Source organism: Helianthus annuus, chromosome 15, assembly GCF_002127325.2.
Source record: "Helianthus annuus cultivar XRQ/B chromosome 15, HanXRQr2.0-SUNRISE, whole genome shotgun sequence".
Classification (NCBI taxonomy): Eukaryota; Viridiplantae; Streptophyta; class Magnoliopsida; order Asterales; family Asteraceae; genus Helianthus; species Helianthus annuus.
In genome coordinates this window covers 168,327,749-168,346,278 of record NC_035447.2, presented here as the reverse complement: position 1 = coordinate 168,346,278, position 18,530 = coordinate 168,327,749, and the positions used below count along the sequence as shown (strand labels likewise).

Below are 18,530 nucleotides of genomic sequence, written 5' to 3'. Positions count from 1 at the left end.
AGTTCCAGAGTGTTCGTTACTATACAAATCGGTATAGTTTCGCAGTTTGACATAAACAGTCCCTGCGATCGAACAAGGTTGATTTTAACACACCGAACCATCCAAAACTTATTTCTAAGTTATGTAGAGGTTATATAAGGTATGTTAAGCTTATTTCACTATTCCGGAGTGTTTGTTGCATTAAACTGGTTATATTTACGCATTAGTGCGCGTATAACCTTCCAGAAAGCGATTTAGAGCTTGAAATTGGAATCGAATCGAATTGTAAAATCACCAAACACAAATACACACAAAATAACACCAAAACACATATAATAACACCAAAGAACATTGTTTTATTAATAATCAACATTGTTTTTCATCGTACAGAGATTACAGAGCACAGTTGTCACATGATATGTATGGGTGGGATTCCAAAACTGAGTAGTTGTGAAATAAATGCTGCATTTAAGGGCAAATCTGGAAATACCCAAAATGCAACTGGGCCCTCACAAGATGGGCCTAACCCTACAGTTGACATTTTTGCAGTTTGTTTCAAACTGTGATGTTTACATTTTGCAACAAACTGTTTTAGTACATTAGATCATGTCAAACTGCTTAACTTTTAGTTTTAATGGTTGTATGGTGCTTATATTTTGGTACATTATGTTCATGAAACTGTTTATGTATGTTTGGTATGTTAGATCATGAAACTGTTTATGTAATGTTAAAGACTGCACTTTACAGATCTATTTTGGTATGTTAAATGATGCATATTTGGTATTTGGGTGCACAATTCTTAGGTTAAATGCTGCATATTTGCAGATCTGTTTGGCTGCACATTTGGTGCAGATTTGCTGCACATTTGGTGCAAATTGCCTGCACATTTGTTGCAGATTTGCTGCACATTTGTTGCAGATTTGCTGCACATTTGTTGTAGATTTGTTGCACATTTGGTGCAGATTTGCTGCACGTTTGGTGCAAATTGGTAAACTGCACATTTTGGTAACTGCACATTTGGAAAACTGCACGTTTGGTGCACATTTGGTAAACTGGACATTTGGTAAACTGCACATAGTGTCATAAGACATTAGACGCACATGTCGGCACATTTCGGCACATTTGGAAAACTGCACATTTGGTAATTCATTACAAAAAGCCCCAAGATTGGCATTACAAAATCCATCATAACAGATTAGATGCACAAAACTGCACATTAGATAATTCATTACAAAAAGCCCCAAGATTGGCATTACAAAATCCATCATACAAAAAGCCCCAACCATATTAGCAGGTCGATACTACAGACCAAACTTACAAAATCCAAACACAACTCAAACCCTAACCAGACTTAAGATAGTAAAACATGAACAACAAAAAACTGAAACCTAAGATAACTTTAAGCATCTTCTTCTCCTGTGCCAATTTTTTAGCTTCTTCTTCAAGCTTCATGTTCCGAGCAAACATCTGTCTTGCATTCTCTTCATGCCGCTTGATGGTGTCCAACAGTGCAGGAATCATCACAGCCGGATTCTCAATCTTCGGTGGCTCAGCCCAAGCAACGAATCCACAGCTTGATGGTTTGTTGCACCGGTGAAAGCGACGACCTGGGTTTTGTGTTGTCCATGAGGTTCTCAGTGACGTTGAGGCTCCACAAGTGCAAACCACCATTGTCATTCTTCGATCTCCTGTGGATTAGGGTTTTTCTGGGGTTTGATCTCTGGTTAGGTTAGGGTTTCGATAGGAACGATGAAGATGATGAACTAATTGTTTGAGATAATAAAGGGGTTTTTATATTATGTGTTTTTTTTAATAATTGAATTACATTAATGAAAATTTAATGCCCAAACTACCCCTCCACAACAGGACAAAAAAGGGTCAGTAAATCAGTCAAAATTCAGACATTTTGAGTTTTGGACTAAAATGGCAACAAAATGCAAACCACAGGGACCCAGATGTAATAAGTTTGAGATTTGGACTAAAATGGCAAAACTGGCCAAACCACAGTGATCAAAATGGCAGTTTACTCATTAAAAAAAACATAAAAGTGGTGGGGAGGACTATGACTAGGACCATCATCCCATACCCTCTAGTTTTGTGGGATGGACCATCTTGGGAGGACTATGACGTGGCGCCTACGTGGCGGATCATCCTCCCTTGGAGGACCATCACCATACCCTTTAGCCTTAGAGTCACTTTTAATAGAAGGATCGGTTTTGCAATTCAAAAAGAGATGACAACGCAACTTGTTACACGTTTGCCTGTCATTTGTTTCTAATTTGTTGTTTTAGCATTTTAGTGAAAATAACCACAAATGTTTTTTTTTAATTTTTTATTTTTATTTTTTTTGAACAGCAAATTCGGATCACTGACGGGCCACTGGAGTATCATCGTGCCACCAGCAGAACCACCTGATCATATCCATCTCCACTAGGCAATAATGCCTATACACCACCAATTCAGGAGGAAACCCAATAAATCTGGAAAAAACCCCCTTTGTGGGAATCGAACCCATGACCTAACGGTCATAAGTCTTATCCCACCACTAAGATACCACTAGGCTATAATGCCATGGGTAGCACAAATGTTTTAATATTTAGACGATGATGATGGACCTTGTCTTTATTTTTTTTTCCTTTTTTTGTTACATCCCTAAATTTACTCCTAATAATGAAATCCTTCCTCAAGTTGATATCCTATTGGTTAACGGTCTACTCTTCAACATGTTTTGTGAGTTCAAATCTTAAAAAATATATATATTATGTTGTATATATCATAGAAAATCTAGGATTGCTATTACATAAAATAATATAGTTCCACACAATCCGGCGAGAACTCAGTATATGCACATAATATAAAAGAATACAGTTACAATATTACGTTGCATTAGGGTATTGAGAGTGAAAAAATACTGAAATATACTAATTAACGAACTCGCATTGAACAAAAAAAAATGAGTACATGTACATGTATTGATGATCGAGTGTCAGTACCATATTGATGTTCTTCGGGCATTATCGGTTCGGATTTACGAAATAATAAATGATATAATTACACAAAAAAAAAGTTGTGATATGTCTAGAATATTATCAACACGTGTTTTATTGATACTGGATCGGATATACCGATACTCTGTATAGTTTACAACACAAGGAAATACTTTATTTTGAATATTATTTCGTATTCAACAAAGTTGTATCAAAATGTTGAAACACAATTAGTTCTTTAACACATATAAAAATGAATACCGGTGTCCAATACTAATTTTGTTCAGGTGTATTTCCATTTGTTTCGGTAAAAAAATATATGCATTACCACCTAATATTAAATCATACAAAAGTAGTCTACTGTGATCAATGTTTTAAAAACCAGTTCAAATCAGTCGGTTGTACCAGGTAAACCGCCTGATATGCATGATCAAACCGTTTTGAGTCAAATTTAGTACGGATAAAAATCAGATTTTAAAACAGTGACTGTAATTAAAAAAATGATATCCACCAGTATTTTAAATTGATTAGAAATCACAAAAAACACATACAGATACGGTTTCAATGTTGTTTGATCGATACCTGTTCAGTTTGCTATCGGTATGTACATGTTATCAATAAATGCTATAGTTTACCAAAAAAAAATATATAATTATATATAATTTAAAAAAAAACTCCGTTTTTAGTAACTAACAAAATTTTCAAATTTGAAAAAGAGAGTGGATTTAGCAAAAAAAAAAAAGAGTGGATTAAGCAAAGTTTCCTTTTTCCTCTACAAATATCCCATCATCTTCAACAATCAAAACCCTATTTCAGTTTCTCACACACAAACACAGTAACCCCCTTCTTCACAACAACCATGGCGATAAGCATCTCCGATCACCAAGTCCCCTTCAACACACACGACTACTTCGACGTCACATTCTCCAACGACACCATCTTAACCCTAGTCACACACACCCCTTCCTTCGTCGACATGTGGATCTCCGAAATCGAACGCATCCACCGCCACCGTCTCCACTCCCTCGTCGTCGGCCTCGACATCGAGTGGCGCCCTAGCTTCAACCGCAACATCCAAAACCCCGTAGCCACCCTCCAACTCTGCGTGGGACGCCGTTGCCTGATCTTTCAACTCCTCTACGCCCCTTACATCCCACAATCTCTCTTAAACTTTTTACGAAACCCTAACTATACGTTCACAGGGGTGGGGATTGAGAGCGATGTTGAGAAGCTGGTTGAGGATTATAACCTTGGGGTTGAGAGGATGGAGGATGTGCGTACGTTAGCGGCGGAGGCGTACGGTGTGAGGGAGTTTAAGAATGCTGGGATTAAGAGTTTGGCGGAACAGGTGCTTGGGAAAGAAGTTAATAAGCCGAAATGGGTTACGATGAGTAAGTGGGATCAACCGTGGTTGAATCCGGATCAGGTGCAGTATGCTTGTGTTGATGCGTTTTTGAGTTTTGAGATCGGTAGGGTTTTGATCTCTGGAAATCGCAACTGACTGATGCTAGGGTGGGTGGGTGGGTTCGTAATGTTGATTTTACTGTTTTATATGTTTAATAATATCTGTTGATGGAGGTTTTGTGTTTACAAGAAGATCCTGTTTAGGATTTGGAACTGTTGATCTGGTTTTTAACTGAATGTTGGTTTCTTTTGCAAAATTTGGTTCAAATTCACTAATATTCCTCTTTTTGCTGTGAATGATTTGTGTAGAATCTTGATTTTTCAACTCTTTTATTGGCTTTTGATGTGTGTGACTAACAATTTCAACCTTTTTTTTAAATGGGAAATTTCTTTTTATTTCTTGTCGTCCGTGGACTTGAAGACCTCCCTCCCAAGGTCTTTAAATCTTTGTCTTTACCAATGAACTATCGCCCTATTGGTAACAATTTCGATCTATTGATATCATGGTTTGTTTCGGCTAGTTTCAACAAGCTTTTTAGGTCTAAACTATGACATCCCGGAAAAATTGGTACTTCCTTGACTCGATTTCTTTTGTATTTTGTATAGTTTATAAAATTTAGAATTAAATGCCATTTTAGTCCCTGTAGTTTGGGACATTTTATCAGTTTAGTCCAAATGTTTATTTTTCGTCTGTGCGTCCAAAAATGTTTCACCGTTGCCATTTTAGTCCACTGGGATAATTTCATACATTATTTCTGTTAAAGAGAAGGGGAATTCGATTATTTTATATGTAATTCTGTTAACTAGAAGGACAATTCAACCATATAAAATGACCGAATTGCTCTTTTTATTAACATAAATAATGGATAAAGTTAACCCAATGGATTAAAATAGCAACGGTGAAATCTTTTTGGACCCACAGGCGAAAAATGAAACATTTGGACTAAACTGTCAAAATAGTTCAAACCACAGGGACTAAAATGACAATTAACTCTAAAATTTAATTAGGCACACTCGAACCTTGACTTCACTTGGCCCAACTCACTCTAGGTTGTTAGAAATGGGATTTATGTGTGTACGAACATTATACCGACATCCGACTCACAAAACGAAACCCGAAACACGTGCTATATTAATTTGGCCCAACACACTCTAGGTTTCACTCGCGGCCCACTTGAAACAAACCCGACCCCGAACCCAAACCCTTGCGTGACCCCATGCATCCTCGGCCCAAATGAAACAAACCCAACCCTGTCCCTTACACCTTCAGCCCAAAAACCACCAGCCCACTCTCCCTTAAATCTCGGCCTAACCCCTAAATCTCCCAAACCCGTACATGTGTGTGCGAATGTTATATGCATGCAAAGAAATCAAAAAAAAAAAAAAAAAAAAAAAAAACCTAAGTACCTCACCTGCCTCCATCTCTCTCTCGCTACTCCTCTTGCTCTCGGCTCTCTCTCGCTCTCGGCTCGATTCCGACAGGTGAAACCAACAAACTCGCTACGTAACCTTTTGTGCTTCGTATGTTCATGTGTTGTGATGTATGTATTCTTTAGGGCTGCATGATTCTAGTATGATAATGTTATAGTATGTGTGAGTTATGTGGGTTGTGATATGTAAATTGATAACATGAATATATGTATGTATGTATATAATAACCGATGGCATGATTATTGGGCTATGATTTTTTGGTAGTTGATGGGTTCATGATCATAACACTTGGTATGTGCGGGATTAAACGGGTTCGGTTATGTGTAAGAAGCGTTAATATACGATTGAGTTTACTAGAGGTTATGTTTTTGATGGTAGTTTAACATATGTGGATGAGTTTTGTGGCAAATTTGATTAACGATTATGAACTGGGCGTGTTGGGTGGTTCAGCTGAACAACCCGATTTAACAAGTTGAACTTATTTGTTACTTTTGTTTTCTCAGACATTAGTTTGTGGTAAAAAATGGTTCATTGTTAACATATATGCATAGCCACATGCTGAGAAAAATAAAATAAGTATCATAAAAAATGGTAAACCATCGGTTCGGTTTAGAGCATTCTCATCTAAACCATCAACATATGTGAGGGGTAGTTTTTATATTATAAAGGGTATAAAAAATGGTTGTGAGTGGAGGAGAGAGAAAATGTTACTGTTCATCTGTATATTTGGGGGGACACTGTTCACCCAGTATAATTTTTTAATATATATTGAAAGTGGTTGTGAGTGAAGGAGAGAGAAAAATGTAATGATAATATTATTTAATTGAAAAGGAGAGATAAAAAGTATTTGTTTTTAGTGAAAATATATTGATATAGGAGTTGTTTTTTAGTGGAATGTATGTATAATTTGATGGATTGAATGAGAATGCTCTTACATGGACAATTTAAGTTCCAAACCGAATTGAACTATTAAAACCTCAAAACCAACCGCTTGGATCTCAAAACGGCCAAACTAGACGACTTGTTATGGTTTGCACATTTCAGTTCATTTCAAGGGTTCATGAACAACCCTAAGACTACATGTACTGGGGCGCGGTGAAGGCCATAGCGCCGGTATGGAGCCCCCCACACCGCCCCCAGGGGCGCCATGATCAGAAAAAAGAAAACCGGCGTGAAAAAATTCGCGGCGCGAGAAGGTGGGCATTTTCCACTTTGGTCCCTGCATTTTACAATTTGGTCCCTGCATTAAAACACTTTGGTCCCTGCATTTTACACTTTGGTCCCTGCATTTTACACTTTGGTTATGATGAGGTAGGGTTTTATGACTACGGCCTCAAGCCCCATAAAGCCCCGGGGTGACGTGGCATGCCACATGGCGCATAACGCCCCTTTGGGGGCTTTATGACTACACATGGCCTAATAATAGGCGCTAAAACATCAATTCAAAATTCAAAAACATGTGACCAATTTGTAACCTATATTTTGTAAAGGCCATAACCTCTCCTAATTAGGTGCTAATCTCTTCCGTATAAATGGGTTGTTAATTTTGATATAGATAGAAAGTTATTTGCATGTAACACCTTTGTTTTGAAAGTTTAAATTGTATATCAAATCGATTGCTCTACCAGTTCACCAGTAGATCAAGGGCTCAAAAACTAGATGATTTTGAAAATCATAATTAATTTAGTGATTATTAATATAAAAGTTATATTATAACTAAACTAAAAAATAGCCTGATAGCCGGTTGGCTACCGGTCTCTCCTCAGTCGATTCGGTTCACTTTTGATAGAGTTAACTGCCATTTTCGTCTATGTAGTTTGTTCATTTTTGCCATTTCAGACCAATATTCAAAAATGCACCAGTTTCCTCCTTGAGATACTGGAAACGTGTCACTTCAATCCAAAAATTAAAATTCAGTTAAGTTAGACAGGTTAAATGAAGGGTATTGTCAATTAATAAAATAAAGTGAAAATAAAAGATATATGAATTGACAATAATACCCTTTATTTAACCTGTCTGACTTAACTGAGTTTTAATTTTTGGACTGAAGTGGCACGTTTCCAGTATGTCAGGGAGGAAACTCGTGCATTTTTTATAATTGGCCTGAAATAACAAAAATAAACAAACCATAGGGATAAAATGGTGAACTCCTTTTGATATAATTAATGCCCAAAAGGAAAGTCCAATAACATCCTTATGAGCTTAAAAATGTACCATAATGAAAGTTATTAGGAGCCACAACTTAAGGTGATCAAACGTTTTTAACTCTATATTCCTTTGGTAAATCCCGAACTACCACTACTTAAACATTGGTCTAGCCTTGAAAATGGATCCTGTTTTAGTAAAAAAAAGGGAAGAAGTTAGGATTCGCCAGGGGCGGACCTATTAACAAACATCGGGTTCCCAGGAACCCATTCAGTTTTTATTTTTTTAGTGCAAATATATATAACAAACTGAAAAGGAACCCATAAGTAAAATATATAGGGAACCCATTGCAAAATCTCTCTAGTGTTCCACTAGTATAATCTGCGCCTTTCGATCGTAAGATCCCAAGTTTGATCCTCGCCTCCTGCGTTTTATTTGTTTTTGTTCTTTTTTTTTTGTTGTAAACCCATTACAAAATCTCTCTAGCGTTCCACTGGTATATTCCGCCACTAGTGAACCCGGTTCGCTAGTGGCGGAATACATGTTGTGGAGGTGTCAGCGAAGGTGGCGGAATCAATGGTGGATATGGTAGTGACAACCGAGTTTGCAACAACAGTGATGGTGGCTGATATGTTAGTGGGATTGGATCTATGTGAAGACTACGATAATTTATAACGTCGGTAGTGAGATACAAAACTATAGCTTTATATAAAAGAGTATATACAAATGTTATTTTATTATTATATAAATGTTGAAGCTCAAAGTCAGTTGAACACCCTATGGCATGGCCACTGAAGAACTCGTATCGTCCTTCTAATCAAAAAGCCTTAAAAATTCTGTTTGTAATTTGAAAAAAAAAGCTTAACTCTGTTAAGTTTTTTAACGGGGGACCATTGTAGGAAAAATAGATAAAAGGTGGGACTTGTGGGACTGGTGGGGGGAATATTCTGAGATGTGCTTATTAGTGGCTAATAAAATCTAGGTTAGGTGAGATTATTTGAGGTCAATTCCCCTTGTATAAAAGAGTATTACAAATGTTATTTTATTATTATTATTATATCTATATATAAATGTTAAAGCTCAAAGTCAGTTGAACACCCTATGGCATGGCCACTGAAATTGCTGTCATGATGACGGTGTTAGGGTGTACGGGGCGCAATCGGGGAGTGGTGCGGTGAACGATTTCCCCGATCGGGAACACCGCCGCCATCCCCGCGGGGTCCCGAATCGGGGTTCAATTTGGGTGGGGGGTTACCGCTTGAATGTGCACATCGTTCGAGGGATATGACCGTTGAACGGTCGAATTCTTTATAAAAAAAAAAAAAATCACTTTTTTTAAACTAATATAAATACCCAACTCATTTTCACCCTTTTTTTATACACAACCCATCTCATTCTCACCCTTTTTTTATACACAACCCATCTCATTCTCACCCTTTTTTATACACAACCCATCTCATTCTCTATATTTTTTTAAACTCTCCAACCACAACCATTATTTTTTATACTATCCAACCAAACCCCATCCACTTTTTATTTTTTATACACCGAGCAATGGAGAACCGACCCCGCGAGGCCAAGAAAAAAAATAAGGGGCGGGTATCGAAACCGTCTCGAGATGGTTCGAGCGGTGCAAATGCTCAACCACAACCCCCTTACGGATACACTTCACAACCCCCGTTTTATTTCCAACAACCTCCACACCCCCCGTTTTATGTGAAGGTTCGGCACATAAAAGAAAGCCCTTTGACGTAGACTTTTCAATCCCGGATATGAACGAAGATCCCTCGCCACAAAGACCACAACGGCGAGACAAGCGTCAAGCTACATCGTCCGAGGGAAGCTCGGCCGAGTTGGCGGCACAATTCAAAGTGTACACCGCCATGAAAGAAGCGAAGCAAGCGGTAGAATTGGAGGCGATCGAATTGAGGAAAAAAAGAGAGTCGGAGGCTCGCGAGCTCATATCGGTACAAATCGAGACGATGAAAAACTACAATTACGATCGAGATATGAAAACCTTCCTTAAGCCGCACGACGATGTTCCGCCAAGTATGTTGCCGATCATCCTCGCCCGAAAGCGAGAAATCGCTAACAAGTACGGGTGGCCATGCGATTTCTAGTTTCAATGTAATTTTTTTTTCTAGTTTGAATGTATTTTTTTTTTCTAGTTTGAATGTCTTTTTTTTTTCTAGTTTGAATGTGTTTTTTTTTCTAGTTTGATTGTATTTTTTTTTTAAATTTAATGAAATGTCTTTTATATAAATTTTTAAACATCAACAAAAAAAAAAAAAAATAATTTTGAACTCACCTAATAGGTGAGTGCCGCCATCAAAAAGGGGAATTAGGGGAGTGTATTAGGTGAGTTGACGTGGCACCATGTGATTGGTTAGGTGTAAGATGGGGGACTCACCTATTAGGTGAGCACCCCTTACACCCTTACTGTTGCCTGTTTGCTCCTTTGATGATAGAAATCAAAACGCCTTGCTTTAGGTATTGGGTTGGGTCTCTCTGACGAACAAAACGAAATCATGGATTGTTTTCTCTTTCCATTTTTGTGAAAGTAATTTTAACACCCTAATTTTTTTACCTTTTTTTATTGATCTATTTTAAAAAAGTTTATCAGGTATATACAACATCATCAATTTATAAAGGCTTCTTCTATTTCCACACTCCTATAATCTTATTTTCACACTTCTATAATCTTATTTTCATATTCCTATTTGTATACGGACCGTATATACTTATACGGGCCGTATAGAATGTTTATGCACAGAATTTAATAAGTGGAATGTTTTTTTTTTTGTTTTTATATGTATACGGGACGTATGTTATATACGGGTCGTATACATACTTGCATATTGTTTCGAAGGTTGGATAAGGGTTTTTAGTTTTGAAATCTGTATAATGTTATACGGCCCGTATAGCCCGTATAGAAAGGTTAATTTTTTGTTGAAATCGGAAAACCGTTTAATAAGTTTTGTAAATTTTAAAATAGTGTTGTATATATCGGATTATATTACGAGTTTGTAGTTAAACGTATTTATTATGTTTAATAAGTTTCCTCTTTGTAAAACGATAAATATGTATAGAAAAGTTAATTTTTTGTTGCAATCGGGAAACCGTTTAATAAATTTTGAAAATTTTAAAGTAGTGTTCTATATATCGCATTATGTTACGAGTTTGTAGTTAAACGTATTTATTATGTTTCATGGGTTTCCACTTTGTAAAACGATAAATATGTATAGAATAGTTAATTTTTTGTTGCAATCGGGAAACCGTTTAATAAGTTTTGTAAATTTTAAAATAGTATTGTATATATCGGATTATATTACGAGTTTCTAGTTAAACGTATTTATAATGTTTAGTAAGTTTCCACTATGTAAAACGATAAATATGTGATATGATTATGATAAACTACGACAACAATTATTAAACAAACAAGTTAACATCTAAACATAAGATTAATATTTATAATGTTTTACATCTAAAAAAAAAAAAAGATAAACTTTTAAAAAGTTTCAAACGTAAAATAGCAAAAAAATAATAATAATAATACAATAAGCAGCTACGGTGGTGGTGGTGGTGGTGGTGCAGCGCCAACTCGTGGAGGTAGGGGCGCGGCAGAATGCATAGTCACAATCGCCTCGACCATCCACTGTACATCCTCTCTCACTGCAGTTAAATCCCCTCTGACTGCAGCTACATCCGACTCGACCTGAACGAGTCTTTCCTCCACCCCCGGTGGAGGCATCACACGCTGTCTCACGCTGCGTCGAACGTACGGGCGATCACCCCGTAACTCCTCCGCAGCTACCTGTGATCGATCGACAATATGAGCGACCCCCTCTCCGTCGCCTCCCTCTCCCTCGCCCTCGCCTCCCTCTCCCTCGTCTCCCTCCTCATCACCACCCTCTCCACGGGGTCCCTCACCCACACCATAAGCCCAAACCAGCTGCCCTCCCTCGACCTCGCGAGCTAAACCCATCGATAGGGTTGTGTCCCTCCCAACCCTGTCAAGCTGGCGTGTCAGGGTCATATCACTTGCCACCTGCGGGGACAGGAGGCGAAAGAAACCCTTCGCCAGACGGGTGACGAAGGCCCCACAGCTGATGTGGGAAAAGGGTCGCTTAAAAGCGTACTCGACGAAGGCCCCACAGCTGATGTCTCGTGGTTTTATGTTCTGATGCGTCATTTGCTCCACCGTCCTCTCTTCTGATGGAGTCAACCTCATTAGGGACAGATGACCCTCGGGATACAGAAATGGTTCGTGGTTATGTTTAGCTTCATCAACCCTTAGATCCCAATAATCTAACCTCTTTTTGTATGCCCTGATCAGTTGGAACTTCCAACCGGTTTTCCTGGTCCCGCTGCGTCTGACCGTGGCTGTTGATTTGTACTCGCCGGCACAGCCTTTGTCAGTTCACTTTATTCTATACGGGCCGTATAACCTTATACGGCCCGTATCAACCATGTTAGAATAAGATGATACCATGTGGATTTATTAGGACCCTTTATAAAACAACCTATAACACCCAAAACACTCTCTCCTGGACGTTATAAAGGGTTATGGGTTGCGCGAGATGGTGATAGTGGGATTTTGTTTTGATTTCTCACTCATACATACATACCTACTATATATATATATAAGGTAAGGATCAAATAGGAAGTTTATTTTGGCTAGGAAGGGTATGGAGCAATAATAGAAGGACATGTGGCAAATAACAAAATCACAAGGAAGGGCATTTTAGTCCAAACAATCTCAAATTCACCCAGATCTAAAAAAACCTATTTCATTTCTCTTTAACTCAACCCTACACCACCACCACCACCACCACTCCAGCACACTATCACCCACCGTCACCACCATCCCAACCACCATTATCATAACCACGACGACATCCGCCGCCACCCAACCACCACCGCCACCACCGATCTCGCAACTACCTCTTATCCACACTCTTACTCGAACCCGACTTCCACAATCCGATTAGCAACCATCACCTCCGGCTCCAGCGACGATCCTCTCTGCAAGTGGCTCTACGACACATTCATCTCTGATCCAGACCTCTGTCTCCTCATTCTCTTGTTCATCCGCTACTCAAAAGTATTACATGATAATGTACTGAACCATTATTTTTTGTTTTAAAAATGAATGTGCAGGTTTTACGTTTTACATTTGCGTTATACAAGATGATTTTTTGTGTCTTAAAAGTGATGTTTTTATGTTCTCTCGTTCATCCCCAACTCAAAATAATATATTGCTTTTTCTAATTACTCAAAACAATGGATTGCGTTTTACAATATTAGGAAATAATTAATATATTGGTGTTTTACATGATGTGTGTAAAATTATTTGGTGTTTTAAGATTAAAAGGTTTTTGGCTTTTAAAACTAATCTGCAGCACTTCAAAATAATATATTGCGTTTTACGATATTAGGCAATACTTACCATATTTGTGTTTTACAAGGTGTGCACAATTATTTGATGCTTTAAAAATAATGGTTTTTGTCTTTTATGAACTTGCAGCAATAGATAAAAAAGAGTCTTTTCCTTAATAGGTGTAGTTGGAAAAATTATTTATCAAAATAGGTACTTTTAAAACTATTTACTAAAATGAGTGATTTTTTGAAAAACTTGTTTCTCTCTCCAATTATAATTCAATAACTAATCTTAAAATAAAAATTGTTCTTAATTTTTTTCTTTTCATTGATTAATTATAAAATAATAATTGTTGTTAGTTTTTTTTCCTTTTGTTTTTTCAGTGATGTTTTATGCTCGTATATGTTTTTTTTTATTTTTCTTTCTATTGTAATGAATATACAAAAAGTAAAATCTGATTTATTTAATTTGCCTTTTATTTTAGTAACATTAAAAAACTAATTAACCCTCTACTCTAAATATTAACTCTATGAACGTGTTATTTTCTCGACATTTTGGTATTTATATTTTTGAAAGCGGAGTTGTATTTAGAATAGAGTGTTTTTTTTTTCTTATCAGAAGGTCAGTTTTGTTTGATGCCTTTATGCATTAAACCAATGCCAACATGGTAGTAAATTAAATGGTAGTTCGGTATCACATTCTATACAACATTTTATTAATAATTTTGTATGTATGAAAGTAAGTTGAGCTTTAATTCATATAGGTTAATTTACAGTATTATTTTATCAACTCAAAAGAATAAAAATAAAACCTAGTATGAACTTTTATTTAGGTATTAATGAATTATAATAACTAATAATAACTATTATTAAAATATAGTATGAAGTAATAATAACTATTATCAAAATATAGTATGAACTTTTATTTAGGTATTATTGAATTAGATTTATCCAATTAAATTTAGAGAGAGAAACAAGTGTTTCAAAAAAACACCCATTTTGGTAAATAGTTTTAAAAGTACCCAATTTGGTAAATAATTTTTGAGTAAATTACACAGATTGTCCTTTAATTATACCCTAAATTGCAGTCTCTGCCCTTTCACTTTAATTTGTGCAGGCCATGTCCTTTAAATAACAAATTTGCACACTCCTTGTCCTTTGCTCCAAACCCTATCCAACAACCCAGTTAAATGCACCCATGTGCCTCTCACATGATGGGTAAAATTGTAATTTATCCTCCGCTTAAAAGAAAACTGTGATTTTTATTTTATGAAATAAAGAAGTTGAAAAAGGCATAGTTGACTTCCTTGTGAGTTGTTGTCTTTTATGAACTTGCAACAATACATGAAAGATAATTCCAATTGCGTTTAATATTGTTTTGTTGCGTTTTAAAATGAAAGTGTGATTTTTATTTTATGAAATAAATTAGAAGTTGAAAAGTAGGCATAGTTGACTTCCTTGTAAGTTGCGGCTCCATTCGAAAATGGATAAACAATTAATTGCGTTTTATGTTTTTCAATAACTTCTATAAGCTTTTGTACAGTATTGTATTTTTTTTTTATAAAACACAACTGAACTATAAATTGTGTTTTATAAAATACAATATTAAAATTGTGTTTTGGTCCATTACGTTTTATAACACAATAAAAAATACATTTTTATGTGTTTTATTCCATTACGTTTTAGAAAAAATACTTTCTTTTATGTTTTTTTATCTATTGCGTTTTAAGAAAAACACATTTTTATGTGTTTTTTGGTCCACTGCGTTTTAGAAAAATACATTTTGAAGTGATTTTAGTCCATTGCGTTTTAGGTAAAACACATTTATATGTGTTTTTAGACCATTGCATTTTAGAAAAAACACTTTCTTTTGTGTTTTCAGTCCATTGCGTTTTAGAAAAAAAATCATTCTTTTGTGTTTTTCACCCGTTGCGTTTTAGAAATAAGACATTTCTTTGTGTTTTTGGTGCATTGCGTTTTAGAAAAATGTCATTTTTTAGGTTTTTTTTCCATTGCGTTTTACGCAACTGGGTTTTTTCCATTGCGTTTTACGCAACTGGGTTTTCAAAAAAAAATTCAAAAATATAGCAATAGTATACTCGTTTTAAAGATAAAAAACACTCGTTTTTTTGGTGCAATTTTTATAAAAAAATAATGTCGTATGAAAGAGTTATTAACGTTTAAAAAATGGGGGGGGAATTGGAGGAGAGAGAAACTATTGCCTTGGATTGACTAGAATGCCCCTAAACAAACTCACGCGCCTCTTTTCTTCCCTTCAATTTCCATCGTTTAATCTTAGCCCTTGATTAACTAAATGGATGGTCAAGATCACTTCCTAGCCTTCTTAGCCAAATAAACTTCCTATTGTATCTCCACCCTATATATATAATTAAAGATGGTTATCCACTACACATATGTTATGGGAGGTTATGTTGGGGTAAAGGGGGTTATGGGGGTTATAAGTAGGGTTGTTTACGAGTCGAGCCAAACCGAGCGGACCTTTGCTTGTGCTTTGGTTCGTTTACAAACCGAGCCGAGCGGAGCAGCTCATTTAAAACTGAGTCCCAAGTCAAGCGAACATTTTCCGAGCAGTAAATATTCTGAGCGAGCGTCGAGCGATTCGGACAACCGTGTCGTCAGGGGCGCAACTATTAAGGGGCCGGGAGGGGGGGAGGGGGCGCTCAACCCCCCAAACTTTTCGCTCAGTAGTGTAATATATGTGGTTTTCGTATAGAAATTTTTGGGTATGTACGTTTTCGACCCTCTGGTTCTATAGAAATTTTTTGGTATATACGTTTTCGACCTCCCCCCCCCCTGTCGGAGATCTCAAGCTTCACCACTACGTGTCACCCGATTTAAATTTGCTGAGAGAAATAGTGACAATGTTCGGTCTCAAATTTTTATGTCTTTAAAAACAAACACGCTTCATGGCATAATATTTTTCCTTATGAATAACAATGTTGTAGCCGACGAGAAAATGATCATTTTGCACAAACAATAACGTTGAGAGCAGGAGGCGATCGACTTAGGGTAACGACATGAAACATTCAGGCGTTGAGTAGACTGTCGTTTATCGGTTTTGGGTTTAACTTTTAGATTTGATATTATTATTTTTATTGGAGCGATTGGGCTAATACGTATAATCGTATAGATATAGTTGTAAATTTGTATATAGTGGAACAAAATCTAATAGAAGGGTATATATAAAATTACAAATATAATTTATATTTAAGTATAGAGTAAACTGCAATTTTACCCCCTGTGGTTTGGGGTGATTGGCACCCTTACCCCCCCCCCCAACGAAATAATTGTAATTTTACCCCCCAACGTTTGCTGTTATGTCGGAACCTTACCCCCCGGCCTCAAATTTGTTGACTAATCTGTTGACTATAACTTGAAATGACTATAATGCCCTTTCATATTATCTCCTGTGTTTTGTGCACTCTGTGATATTACCCCCTGCCACCGCCATTCACCACCACTGCCACCTCTAGCCACCACCCTCAACCATTTTTCAGTGTTTTGTCACTAATTAAGCAATCTTGTACATGTTTATCATAATAAATTAAGCAATCTTAACATCCTCCGTAGCAACTTCCATCAACACCGGTCATCTTCTCCGACCACTCATCTCCGACCAACTTGCGTGTTCTTGTGTTGCGATCCAACAGGTTACATGGATCAGTGGCATGTGGTCAAATCTAGCATAATAATTGGTCAAAGCTTCAGATCGTAGACATATCTTCCAATTATTTAAACGGTGAAATCCCGAAAAACTGTTTCAGACAATGGCTGCTATGATGAATGATGATAACGGAGATTCACCAAGAAAGAAGCACCTCAGCTTCACTGTATTACAACTTAGTAATTACTACTATCAAGATACAGTCACAGTCACAGCCAAAGGACTCGAGTTGGAGTTAGTTAAAATCTTGAAGGTTTTCACATCCATTGATATCTCAAACAATCAATTTTCAGGGGAAATACGACACACAATCGGGCAGCTCAAAGCCCTGTATGTTCTCAATGTGTCGCATAATGACTTCACAGGCTCTATCCCGCCATCTATGGGGGATTTGAGTCAGCTGGAATCATTAGACATGTCTTCAAACAAATTAACCGGGGAGATCCCATCTGCACTCAGGCGCCTTACATTTCTTTCTTCGTTTAACGTATCAAACAATCAGTTGAAAGGAAGAATCCCTACAGGAAACCAATTTGAGACCTTTCATAATGATTCATATTTTGGAAACAAGGAACTGTGTGGGCTTCCGTTAAACATGGGCTGCCCTAGTTCAAACACTCCCAAAACAGAATATTAAAAAACATTTCGAGAATCAAAGAACAAATACGATTGGCAGTTCATATTCACTGGGGTGGGATTAGGGTCAGGTGCAGCCATTGTCACAGCACCTATTACGTTGACTAAGACAGGGAGATACCTTTGGAACGACTACACAAACAAAATTGTCATAACGATTTGTCTGGTCCTAGGTATCCGTTATGCACCGTGTCGTTTATTTGAAGAAGACGAAGAAGAAGACGATGAAAAGGAGACGGTATCCAGCGATGAAAACTCAGATGACAGTGAATTCGAATCAGTAGCTGACCGGTCAAAAGGAAGGTACTGTGTGTATTGTACCACACTAAGAAAAGATTTCACCACAACGCCTTCCGATTCGCCATCAACACCGGAGATGAGTGGTCGAAGAAGATGACCGGTGTTGATGGAAGTTGCTACGGAGGATGTTAAGATTGCTTAATTTATTACGATAAACATGTGCAAGATTTCTTAATTAGTGACAAAACACTGAAAAATGGTTGAGGGTGGTGGTTGGAGATGGCAGTGGTGGTGAATGGCCGTGGCAGTGGTGGCAGGGGGTAATATCACAGAGTGCACAAAACACAAGGGGTAATATGAAAGGGCATTATAGCCATTTCAAGTTATAGTCAACAGATTAGTCAACAAATTTGAGGTCGGGGGGTAAGCTTGCGACATAACAGCAAACATTAGGGAGTAAAATTGCAATTATTTCGTTGGGGGGGGGGGGGGGGGGTAAGGGTGCCAATCATCCCAAACCACAAGGGGTAAAATTGCAGTTTACTCTTAAGTATATATGTATGTGTTTGTATATAGGTGTGTGTATATATGTATACTTATATTTGTGTATACATGTGTGTATACATGTTTGTATATGTATATGT

General features: G+C 37.1%; 3 protein-coding genes across 3 annotated transcripts; 2 read left to right on the top strand and 1 right to left on the bottom strand.

Moving 5' to 3' along the window:
• Positions 1-1,320: 1,320 nt before the first annotated feature.
• Positions 1,321-1,650, bottom strand: LOC118487566. Its single transcript, XM_035984510.1, has one exon. It carries the CDS (start codon positions 1,648-1,650, stop codon positions 1,321-1,323), a length of 330 nt encoding a protein of 109 aa, XP_035840403.1.
• A 2,088-nt stretch (positions 1,651-3,738) lies between these two features.
• On the top strand, positions 3,739-4,642 carry LOC110910849 (Werner Syndrome-like exonuclease). Its single transcript, XM_022155430.2, has one exon. The coding sequence runs from the start codon at positions 3,826-3,828 to the stop codon at positions 4,465-4,467; it is 642 nt and encodes a 213-aa protein (XP_022011122.1). The 5' UTR covers positions 3,739-3,825; the 3' UTR covers positions 4,468-4,642.
• Positions 4,643-16,995: 12,353 nt separating this feature from the next.
• LOC110910850 (putative receptor like protein 25) lies at positions 16,996-17,967 on the top strand. Its single transcript, XM_022155431.2, has one exon. It carries the CDS (start codon positions 17,114-17,116, stop codon positions 17,645-17,647), a length of 534 nt encoding a protein of 177 aa, XP_022011123.1. The 5' UTR covers positions 16,996-17,113; the 3' UTR covers positions 17,648-17,967.
• The last annotated feature ends 563 nt before the right edge of the window (positions 17,968-18,530 follow it).

Bases quoted from the DNA above. Each gene is read 5' to 3' on its own strand.
- LOC118487566 (XM_035984510.1), bottom strand. From the start codon at position 1,650: ATGGTGGTTTGCACTTGTGGAGCCTCAACGTCACTGAGAACCTCATGG.
- LOC110910850 (XM_022155431.2), top strand. From the start codon at position 17,114: ATGGCTGCTATGATGAATGATGATAACGGAGATTCACCAAGAAAGAAG.
- LOC110910849 (XM_022155430.2), top strand. From the start codon at position 3,826: ATGGCGATAAGCATCTCCGATCACCAAGTCCCCTTCAACACACACGAC.